At 45.8% G+C, this 12,162-nt stretch overlaps 1 protein-coding gene across 2 annotated transcripts; it reads right to left on the bottom strand.

The window, feature by feature from the left end:
* Positions 1-1,149: 1,149 nt before the first annotated feature.
* LOC119172629 (uncharacterized) lies at positions 1,150-12,162 on the bottom strand. 2 transcript variants are annotated; one of them, XM_075892647.1, is made up of 4 exons: positions 12,101-12,162; positions 5,812-6,093; positions 4,298-4,740; positions 1,150-3,739 (listed from the first exon to the last, which is right to left on the bottom strand). In XM_075892647.1, exons 3-4 carry the CDS (start codon positions 4,666-4,668, stop codon positions 3,586-3,588), a joined length of 525 nt encoding a protein of 174 aa, XP_075748762.1. In that variant the 5' UTR covers positions 4,669-4,740; positions 5,812-6,093; positions 12,101-12,162; the 3' UTR covers positions 1,150-3,585. The 2 variants fall into 2 exon arrangements, with proteins under 2 accessions (XP_075748762.1, XP_037279679.2); XM_037423782.2 differs by lacking the exons at positions 5,812-6,093; positions 12,101-12,162 and adding an exon at positions 5,561-5,796.

Genomic DNA, 12,162 nt, shown 5'->3' on the forward strand with positions numbered 1-12,162 from the left:
ACAGGCAGCACCAAAAGTTCGGGAACCGCGATACAAATGATAAAGCTTATTGATCCCACTGGCTCGACAGGCAGTCTTGAACATAAATTTCCTACCTGTTCTGAAACACGGTCAAAATATGAACTGTACAGTTGGGCTGCATGCAGTCACAAATTGCTGGGCAATTCGAATCCCTTTCAGATCTGGTGGTCTATAAGTCTTTGACGCAGCCTGTAGATATTTTCGAATCGATGTACATGTGATTATCAAAGCGACATTACCAATGGCGAACAAGTTAAGCGACGTGCTACTATCCATGTAGGATGTCTTAGCAAAAGTTTGCGCACAACTGTCCATCACAAAAAAAAAAGAGATCCGGGGTGACCGCACCACGCCTGATATGTTGGTGTCGGATGCTTCGCCGACCCTCGCCCTGCAGCAAGCCTGTACTGTGCACCTGTACGTGCCGTACGCTTTGGTAGAACGATATGAATAACTGGTTCTGCTGTCACAATTCATGTGATTGTGACTGCATGTGATTGTGACTACTTGACTGTATCGAACTCAGTAAAAGAAGGATGGAAGGCAGCTACAGTTGTAAGTGTAACAAAACAAATTTGTTATACTGATCTTTCATTGGGGCAGTTGCTTCGCTGACAAATGTGAGTCGAAACGATGGTTCTAGCTACGTCCTCTGTTCAACCATTTTTCATCACGCTGAGCATTCATCTCCAGCGGCGCTTCTCTCGTTTGTTTTTTATACCATGGTGTCCAAGATCACGCACCGGCAGGTTTCTGCCGGCGCGCAGTCTCAGAGGCCACGTTAATAACAGTAAAACAGCACATAGTGAGCAATCCATTATAGCAACACGCAAAAGCTCTCTCAAAGGTGTCTTTAATAAGGCTATCTGACACGCATATCTTTTTAGATATACTTTTGGCTATGTCATAAGGATTTCGGTTAAAAAACTACAGGGTCATTTTACATTTTATCTTGTTTTACTCAGCATGGACTCCAAGAATTGAGTATACCGTCTCGTCATGGTGCTTGAGGTGCGGTGCGCTAGCCAGTGGCGAGCCTTATTTAACGAAAAACAGCACACGCATAATTTGTAAACGTATAGCCTGCACTAGATACGAGACACAAGAATAAAAGGAGACAGAACGAACTCTGACTAAAAACTTGTTTATTGAAACCACCACGTGCCCTTCTGAAACAACGCACGTGCGCAATGAACGTCATCACCACGTGACGAAAGTCCACTACTCCACCAAGACTCCTATATATCTACATTCCGAAATCATGCTCTTTTCCGGTAAATACACAGATGTTATCGCTGACGCACTTGACCGGGCCATGATTGATAAATATGAGGGTTTAACGTCCCAAAACCACCATATATGATTATGAGAGACGCCGTAGTGGAGGGCTCCGGAAATTTCGACCACCTGGGGTTCTTTAACGTGCACCCATATCTGAGCACACGGGCCTACAGCATTTTCGCCTCCATCAAAAATGCAGCCGCCGCAGCCGGAATTCGATCCCGTGACCTGCTGGTCAGCAGCCGAGTACCTTAGCCACTAGACGGTGGCGGTGCTGTCCGGGCCATGTCTTGCTGTCCAAGAGGCTTCTACGCTATCACGTGCTCTTTGTTCTTAGCTCGCCCTAGCACAATTGGTGCTACTAAAGGTGAGATCACACTTCTGCGCACATGCGCCACAATGAACAGGCAGGTGCTTACCACTGTTATCTCCTAGTACATTACAATGCTTCATTACACGCTTGTTATTATATCTGCAGTTCTGCCCCACATAAACCATTCCGAAGGTCAGGGGGAATTCATAGACCACTTCGTCCCTACACGGTGCATACGCAATATATGTGCTTTGCATCCATCGTTCTTTTATTTGTTTGTGTCAGAAGTGGCACATGAACGTGACAAGTTGCAAGGCGCAGAAAAACATCATGTGAACCCCGAATCTTCCCGCCTCTGTCTTTATGTCATGCGACAGCTTGTGTATATAGGGCATCACTTCAATTTTCTGCCTGTCACTCTTTTCTGGTTTTTTTTTTTCATTTTCAATGACAGCAGTGGTATGATGGCATATGACCTTCACTAATATAGGGTCAAGCGTGGCGCCGTGGTACTTGCTTATATATATTTAGCCGAGTTGTACTGCTCGTTACCTGAATACTTACCGTTGGTTGCAGCGCTCGTGTTCATAGATACGCGGACGACCTTTTACTATTCGTAAATACTGACGCCGGGGATGACGTTTAGGAGGTATCGAAGCGTGTTATTTATTCTTTTAAATCCACAGGAACCACGGAGATTGAATTTTGCCCTTGAATGACCTGACAATGCTTATTCGCAGTTTTCGTATGTGAATTTGGTTTTTAATGATAGTAAACGCCTGTTCTGGACGTACTGGCCACTTATAAGGACTTTTGCCTTTTAATTCCTCCCACTCGAAGCTTGTGAACAGAAGCGAAGCGGTGGCCGTCTTTGACCAAGTCATCTTAAGGTCACCATTGACCAAGTCATGTCTTCATAACGTCAGAGATAAATTTTCTTCCCTTAACCCAATGGTCTCCGTAGTGCAGGTTTCCCGTACTCGTTGCTTCAGACTGTAGCAGAATCATTATTGAAGGTCGTACGCCACCATACCACAGCCGCCGACGAAAACAAAAAAAAATAGAAAAGATTGACAGGCGGAAGTTTAAAGCCGTATATCCACAAGGCGTCGCATGGCATGAACAAGGTGGCGGGAAGATTCGGGGTCGACTTGTTATTGTTTTTTTTTGTTTTTTTGCAACGTCTTGCAAGTTGTCGCGTTCGCGTGCTATTTCTTACACAGGCAAAGAAAGAGAGCGATGAATGTGGCATAAAGCACGAATGCGCGTATGTACCCTGCATGTAGAGCTGAAGTAATGTAGGAATTCCTCCTGGCCTGCGGAATGGTTCATGTGGGGCCGACGGGAAGGTGTGTTTACTAGAATTGAATGGATCATTCTAATTCACTCGGAGATAATAGTGCGAAGCACCTGCTGCCCATTGTGGTACATGTGCGCAGAAGAGCAAGCCCATCATTAGTAGCAAGAAGGTGCTAGGGTGAGATACGAGCCAAACGGAATGTGAAACCCTATAGAATCCTCTTGGATAGCATGCGTAGACAAATATGTCAGCGATACATTTGTGTATATTTCCTGCAAAAAGCGTGATTTTGTAATGTAGATGGGATTCTCGGTGCGGTAGTGCACTTTCGTCAAGTGGTCATGACGGTCATTGCGAACACGCGTTGTTTCATGAGGGCAATTTCTGATTTCATTAACTCAGTTGTTAGTGTGCGTTCGTTCTGTCTCCTTCTGTTCTTGTGTTTTGTCTCTAACGCAGTTTAAGTTCATAAGATTTGTCTTACCAACTAGCACCCCAGCAAGCGCTTCTACAGTACAAACACACAAACAATCACAGCACAGTTTAAATCGGAGAAATACCTTGTAAAATGTAGGCAAATCACAGCGAAAGCTTCAGACTCTCGACCGGCCAAAGCGAGCTATCAAAATAGAACACAGCAATTACAACTTCTCCTAGTCAACTACAACAATCAGAGCCACCGAACTTGAGCGTAGTTTGGCAATTCGTACAGAGATACCGGGCATTCAGAGTAGCCGGCGTCGCACTCGCCAACAGTTCGACCCCGCTTGGACGCCTTGTAATAATCGTCTAAAATGGATAAGTTGTGATGGTCCTTGGGTATCCTGCAAACACAAACGAAATTTTTTTGTGGATCAACGGCAATGCATTTTTTGATGAAGACATTTTATAGTGAAGGGTTTCTTTCGCATTATGCAGTATCAAATTTTGTCAATCTCATGAAATTTCAAGATTCTCATAACAATAGCTCGAAACGGCCAAGCCAGTATTGCCACACAAAGATATTCAAGTGGAGTCTATTTGTATCGACATTCTTGTCATAGACATGCGTCATTATGGCCCTCTATAAAATAGTCTACTACGAAAACGCGATTTCACTTTGGGAAGAGCTATCACATAGTGCGGAGATCTTATATAAATCATTGCACGTATTTACAGCGTCTATACCTAAGATTTTTCATTTTAGGGTTGTCTTTTACAAGTCAAATACCTGGCAACATTCGTATTCACTCATAACCATATCTGTCTTAAGCTAATTTTTTTTCTTCTGCACTGATTTGTTCTGTTCAAGGTATGGCTGAAGCAACAGCCCGTGTGATACAACAGACTTGAGCGTGATGCTGAAAATCATGATGACAAAAAGACTCAGTCAAGGGACTTACGTGAACAGCGCCTCTACAACGTCTCCCAGCAGGCCCGGAATCCTGGGCATGGAGGCCACTTCGCAGAGTGACCTCTTGACGCATGCCTCGCCGTCCAGTCCAAAACGCTGCAGGAACCAGGCGAGACCCCGATACAGATTCCACCGGTCGTGTCCGGGCTCCAGCGAGCGCATGTTGACCATCAGTTTTCCCGGGTCCGGCACGACGACCTCAAAGGGTATCCCAACGCCGATGTTCGAGCCGATCAGTGGTGTTCCCGTCGGAACCAGTGTCTTCAGCGCAGGCATGACTGTCACTGAGCCGAAAAATGGAAACGTGTGCTCGCTCGATCCGCGGTGCCAAAGTAGTAGAGAGATACAGAGAAGCAGCATCTTTCAGGGGGCACGGTTACCGACGTGCTGGCCCACTTAGTGATCTTGCGGTGGCCACCTCTGGTACCACGTCTGAAATGCGGTAGAACCATTCGTCTCAGCCTCCGGTGACACAGAGGTTGTCATCTTTAGAATCTACAATGTTAGGACTGGTTCTGTCTGATCAGGAGAGGAGCACTACAAAACATATATTCATTTGTATACTGTTGACAACGCAGCCGGCGAGACCGCTTGGGCTTCGACAAATGATAAAGCATCTTTCCAGACGTAATTATCGTTTCCAGCAGAAATCTGAGCATCGTGACCAAAAAATCGGAATACTGCTGAAGCACCAGCCTGTGTATACATTGCACACAAAACCGATAACTACATTACTTACTGGTGCGCCACGTACAGGTTTATCGAATAGTCAGTTAACGTAAATTTATAGTGAAATGAACGCAACCACAAGACCTTTAGTACTTTTGGGACGTAAATTTCCAGATATTATCAATACCTTCAGTTTCACAAGGGTAGGCTTTATGCTGGCTCAAATTACGAGGTTTCAACTGTTACCAACTCCATGTCATGCCGAAACGTAATGTCGATAGATGAAACGCCGTAGAAAATGTAATGCCCACAATATTTATTTTCACAACCTCAACTGCGCTCGCTAACCTCAAGGAGCATAATCAGTGCACTAACGTACAAATCAACACTGACTGAAGAGGGGCAGCGTAGATTGTATTCTACCAGCGCTTTCAGTCGCAGTGCGGTTATGTATTGCGACGCACACATATTGGGCATATATACACATATGAATGACCACCGGTATCACAAGTCTTATGTAAGAGCTGCTTTGTCAGCTGTTGTACTCCTCCCTTTACCCACTCTACAGCCACTACAATCATACCAATTGTTCATAGAGACTCCGCCGGTGGTTCGGGGAGACGTGGAGTCTTCCGAAATGTCCAATTTCTTGATATCGGCCGTCCGGAGAGAAACCAAGTTGACTTGCCGGTCAGTTCATACTCCCCTGACAGAGCAACTGGACGGCGTCTTTATAGACATATGCGAGGGGTGAACCCCACGGTCTGGAACGCTTGACCGAGTTGTCTTTTGGGCAGAGACGAGCTTCGCGTGATAAAAGCTGGTCCAACTTACCACCACAGCCGACGGGTCTTTCTTCCTTCTCGTGGCTGCCTTGGATCGCGTGAGCCCGGCGCTGAATGGGAAGAAGAGCACGGGACGAGGAGTGTCTGTGGGGGGACATTCGAAAACGAGAGGCCGGCCGCCAACCACGGCACGCAAGCAGGCGCGTAACAAAGTGGACGAGCACAAGGGAGATGTTCGCTAAGGAAGTTGACATTAAAGCTGCGCCTCTGCCGATTCATATCTGTCACGCAGCACGACTGGTTGTGGTCAGTTCAAGCCCCTCCTGCATTTCTTGGAACAAGTAAAACGTACAAGTCAAGAAGAAGCGACAGAGAAACGCGAAATGCGCACCTCAAAACACGCAGCATTCATTTTACTATTATATTATCTTCAAGCGGCCCACCAGCCTCTTCATGTTCCATTATGTACAGAGACGGGAGCCTACACTGGCGGCTCGGTGCACGAAAAGAGAATTACGTCAACTGTGGACGAAAGTTTGTCTGGAGACGCCTTTCTTGAGCGGTCGCTTTGCTTTCGGGAGTGAGGCTTTCGGTGACCTTGTTTATCTCTTCGCTTTCTATCACGGGCACGCACATTTTGATGTGTGTGAATGCATAGTACGGCACCGTACACGAAATGTAAGCTAAAGGCTTGCGATGTTTTTTTTTTTTTTACTCACAAGCAAAGCAAGTCCCAGCGTAGTGGACTCATACAATAGGCGGAGACACAATGTTGATACTTTTTTACAGCTGCTACAGTTGTTGTCGACTTCAAGGGCAATGCACACATTCACTGTGTGTTGACCAGAATGATTTAATGTAGCAAACGAACATTAAATAACAAAATACGATTTGGACGTTAGGACTGCATCACAAGTCAGTGAAAAGAATATATATGTCCAACAACAAAAATGTGATGGAAAAGCTTCGCCGTCCGCAAAGGAACGTGCATAAGCCCTTCTCTTTCGTTAGTATTCAGGCGCGTTTTCCTGAATACTAAGGACGTGGCAAGCTTCTTCCGTCAATCCAACCTCGCTTCAGAAAAGTATAAAGCTCATCACAGTGAACTGTGGATACAATCTGTAACGCCTAAATGCGTAAATTTGGGCATACGCATATTATCAAAGCGATGAAGTACATACACGAGCAATGTAACATAATACACCAATATAGTATATTATATTATAACAACTTATAATATAACATATAACTGTAACTGAGCAGTGTAATTTACTGATCAGTGGCACCAAACTCATTTTATCCGGCACGAGTGGCCCCGGTGATTTTCATATTTGCGGCTTGCATTCGCTATTCATCTCGTGCTTCATATGCGTTTGTTACGCATCCTAGAATATTCTGTAAGGCTGTTGTCTTCCGTTTGTAAATGCAATTGGGAATATATGCGTGTCCATTTTCTCGGTGTACAAAGAAAGGCATTAAAACTGAGGCCTCTGAGATAGCTCCGGTAATTGCGGAGACCAACGGCACGAAAAAGCTCATTGTTGTCACAACCAACATTTTATGATATACCTGTATGCCCCGCCGCGTTGGTCTATAGTGGCTAAGGTACTCGGCTGCCGACTCGCGCAGGTCGCGGGACAGAGTCCCGGCTGCGGCGGCTGCATTTTCGATGAAGGCGAGAACGCTGTGTCCCCTGTGCTCAGATTTGGGCACACGTTAAAGAACCCCACGTGGTCGAAATTTCCAGAGTTATAAGATTGTGGTTATAAGAGGGAAAAGAAGAGAAAAGTGAGCTCCGTAACTGTCTGCATCAGCGTGCGACACCTCAACAGTAGCTCACAAGGAAACGAATGGTGGGCATGGTGTAAACCACCGCCCACCATTTAAGTGAATTAATGTACTGCGTGAATGCTGGAAAACGTCCACCATGGCGCAAACCACCGCCCACCATTTAAGTGGATTAATGTACTGCGTGAATGCTGGAAAACGTCCCCCATGGCGCATGGTGTGTGCTGCAGTGCCGGCAACGCTTGAGCGCGAACTGGTGTCCGATTCACCGTGACGAGCTGCCACGAAAATTTTTTAAAATGTATAAATAACAATGTAAAAAAGCACCCGTCCGGTAAAAAACAAGCTACCACGGAGGATCGGACGTTCAACCTGCGGATTCTATTTGAAGACACTAACCACTGCGCCATACCAACATGACGAATGTAGCGTGTTGAATAGCTAGTTGAAATACAAACTTACGGTTCAATTTGAGCTTTGTTTGTCGTGTACTCGACATAGACGAGATCTGCACCAGCTACAAAAATTTGCACATTTATTAAACACAAGCATCTGCTGCCTGTTATGATTGCCACTGCGATAATGACATCAGCGCTATGTTTTTTTTTTTTACAATTTACAACCGCAAAAAAAAAAAAACAATTGGACTGGGGAGCAGCTACAGTTTACCGATGAGGTCTGCCAAGTTTAATATCCATTTCGCGCTCGTTCCAAAAGGCGACATCTGCTCACGCTTTATGACGCCGCTAGGCTCATTTCATAGATACGCCCACCTTATTTAATTGATTGAGTATTGGGATGCTTTTCGCGCAACGTAGAGGGCAGTCGTGCCAGCACACTGCTGTAGCTAGCTCTTTCCCTATAGCAACGACTACATAACGGCTTGGCCAAAACGAATGCAGTGTGCCGGAAACATTACACTATCATATTGGTTCCCCAAGCATACGAATTGCGAAGTCTGTGTTCTCGCATAAAGGCTAGAGAAGTGCCGGTGAGTGCGATCGGCGGCTTACGGTGAGGGGAGACGTACGTTCTCTGGAAGTGCTGGAATCGCGTCGCATCGATGTTTGTTGCTTCTTGCGCGGACACCGTAGACAATGAAAAATGCTTCATTTAGGTTAATTGATGCCATGGCTGTGCTGTATTGTTATTCTTAACCGTCGAAATCGTGTATTCTGAAACCCAGAACACGGATAATACAATTGCACGGGCTCGGTCGGTAGACCTAACCTTTGGTGGAAATCATGGTGGTAGAACATGTAGTGTACAAATCCCAGCTTGGTACATTATATAAATTACCCGCCATTACAAGCCCACTCATCATCTGCTCACTGCTTCCAGTATTATCGAAATGGTGGGCAGAGCTTCTCAGCTTGGTACACCATGTGGCCCGCCATAACAAGCAGCACCCATCATCTGCTTAGTGCTTCCCAGATAATCGCAATGGTGGGAAGAGATTCTCAGCTTGGTGCACCATGTGGCCCACCATATTAAGCACCACCCACCATCTGCTTAGTGCTCCCCAGTATCATCGCAATGGCGGGCAGAGCGTCCCATGATTGCCCACTTTGTAGCCTCTACATTCCACCGTTTCCACTTTACCCATCTTTTGTACACCATACCGCCCAGTATGTCCCGGCATATTCACCATAATTTGCACTACGTCCCGCCATATCCATCATAATTTCCACCATACCCACTATTATTTCCAGTACACTCACCGTGTTTTCCAGTATCAACCATGGCAGTTTTTCCAATAGGGATGGGGGTGAGAAGGGATTAAAAGGATAGGATTAAATGATAGGATTAAAAAACAATCTACAGGCTGGTGATGCAGGTTATAAAGGAAAGACTGCAGGCATGGATAGAGGATGAGGGGGTGCTGGGGGAACTGCAGAATGGGTTTCGGAAACACAGGAGGTTGGAAGACAATCTGTTCTCACTGACGCAGTGCATCGAAACAGCAGAAAAGGAACACAGGCCCCTGTGGCTAGCATTCTTGGATATCAAGGGAGCGTACGATAGCGTGGTTCAAGAAGAGTTGTGGGGAATACTGGACACACTAGGTGTGGAAGATGTAGTCACTAATCTTTGAAAGAATATCTATAAAAATAACAAGGTAGTTATAAAGTGGGAAAAACAGGTATCCAAGCCGACAGAGGTAAAACGAGGGCTTAGGCAGGGGTGTGCTCTGTCACCCTTGCTATTTATGATGTACCTACAAAGATTAGAGGCCAAATTAGAGGGAAGTGAACTTGGCTTCAACCTCTTTTTCATCAAACAAGGAAAACTCATTGAACAGGCACTATCAGCATTGATGTATGCATATGATATAGTGCTAATGGCCGACAACAAGGAAGATTTGCAAAGATTGATGGACATCTGCGGTAATGAGGGAGATAGGTTCGATTTCAGATTCAGTAAGGAAAAATCAGCAGTCATGATTTTTAATGACAATGAAGGTAGTGCAGCTTAGAATACGGGAGGTCACGCTAGAGATAACAGATAAATACAAATATCTGGGCGTATGGATCAGCAATGGGGCCGAGTACCTAAGGGAACACGAAATATACGTGTCGACTAAAGGTAACAGGAATGCAGTGGTAATGAAAAACACGGCACTGTGTAATTACAATAGGTATGATGTAGTGAGAGGAATATGGAAAGGGGTCATGGTTTCTGGTCTGACGTTCGGCAATGCGGTCTTGTGCATGAGATCAGAAGTTCAAGCAAGATTAGAAATTAAGCAACGTGGAATAGGTAGGCCTGCCTTAGGAGCTCACGGGAATACACCAAATCGGGGAGTACAAGGTGATATGGTATGGACATCATTTGAGGGCAGGGAAGCTAGCAGCAAGATAAAATTTGAGAACCGATTGAGAGAAATGGGGGAGGAGCGTTGGGCTAGGAAGGTATTCAGCTACTTGTACATGAAGAATGTCGATACGAAATGGCAGAAGCGAACTAGAAAATTGACTGGTAAATACTTAGAAAACAGCAGGTGGCCAAACCAAAAAGAACTATCCGTTAAGAAGAAAGTGAAACGGAGGCTGACATGTGGAAAATGGGCATGATTAAGAAGTCCGCACTAGAGATCTATCGAACTTTTAAGCAGGAAATTGCCAAGGAAAGGATCGATGATAATACTCGGGGTAGTTCTCTACTGTTTGAGGCAAGGACGGGAGTACTGCGAACCAAGACATATCGGGCCAAATACGATGGGGTAGACACGGTATGCAGTGCGTGTGGAGAGGAAGAAGAAACTGCCGAACACTTGATAATGTTCTGTAAAGGGCTTCACCCTATAGTTCAGGATGATGGTGCAGAGTTTTTCAAAGCACTGGGGTTTAGGGACAGTGAGGGCAAAATATACTTTAAGCGGGTAGAATTACCTAGAAGGAGGTTATCTGATTGGTGGCTAAAGTCAAGGCACGAGTGAAAATTAAACCCTTCACTGCAAAGTACGAATCCTCAATCTCACTATTTAAGGGAAAATAAAATAAATATAGTTTTTGTTTCATTAAGTATTACGGCTTGGTGGCACTAGATACCGCCCGATCTAAAGGGTACAGCCATATGCATCCATTCATCCGGCGGTGGCGTAGGACGAACCCAGTCGGCCAGAGCTACGCAGTCGTCGGAGATCGCGAGGGCACAACCGGTCGGCACGGAATCCAGCGAGTGAGTCCCTCTTCGGAGCCCTCTACTACGGCGTCTCTCATGAACATATGGTGGTTTTGGGACGTTAAACACCCCATATCAATTAATCAACCAACGATGTACCTATAACGTAATCACGCAGAACTTAGAACCTTCGAAACCAACGTGCGCGATGCTATGCGATGGCAACCATCTCAGATTATCGGTGGTCGCGACGTGTGCGATGTTTATCGCGCGCGTCACCATTCAGCTGTTGCATGGCGCGCGCCGCGGTCAGAGGCTGTGTTGAGCTTCATAACTGTAGTTCTCCGTCGAGGCTACCAAAAAATAAATAGTAGGAGACATACATTATCAAACTTTCTCATGTGACCGGCTGTGGAGAATGCGAGTATGTCACTTAGCCACCACATGCGCGTATCCAGCGCTCTCGCCGTTCTGCTTCGCGACAGCTACAGGAATCAGTATAACTGAAGATTTTTACATCCGTGGCAATTTACAAAGCAACAGTAGCGTCGACCGAGGTCGCGTACCTGTTGCATATGCTTTTATTTTCGCTGTCGTTCTAACGAGTGAACTAGCAAGCACGCCATGGTGGTTCGGTGTCGCTCACGTCCAACTAGCAAAACAAAAATTTGTAGCTCTTTTTTTAATGTTCAACGCGCGAACACACCTAATATTTATTGAATCGTTGTTTCGCCCGCGCTAGTTGAACCTGTTACGCAGCGAACTGGGCAATGGAGTCGGGCTTTGCACTACCTGGATCTGCGCCGACCGGTGGCGCTACGTATCTGCAAAATCTTCATGGGGCGAGAAAGGCAGCTAAGTGGGCTGAGCTGTATAAGACGCTGAATAGCGAAAAGATCGCTCTGTATGGTGTGGTGGAAACTCACCTACGAGAGTTGGAAGAGCCACCAGTTGACCCCGAATGGCAGTGGGTGGGCTGCAATCGTAC

Source organism: Rhipicephalus microplus, chromosome 4 (genome assembly GCF_043290135.1).
Source record: "Rhipicephalus microplus isolate Deutch F79 chromosome 4, USDA_Rmic, whole genome shotgun sequence".
In the NCBI taxonomy this organism is placed as follows: domain Eukaryota; kingdom Metazoa; phylum Arthropoda; class Arachnida; order Ixodida; family Ixodidae; genus Rhipicephalus; species Rhipicephalus microplus.

Excerpts from the sequence above, each read along its gene's own strand:
- LOC119172629 (XM_075892647.1), bottom strand. The coding sequence starts at position 4,668 with ATGCTGCTTCTCTGTATCTCTCTACTACTTTGGCACCGCGGATCGAGC. Across the intron at positions 3,740-4,297 it reads GTTGTAGAGGCGCTGTTCAC|GATACCCAAGGACCATCACA; the intron begins GTAAGTCCCTTG and ends TTGTGTTTGCAG.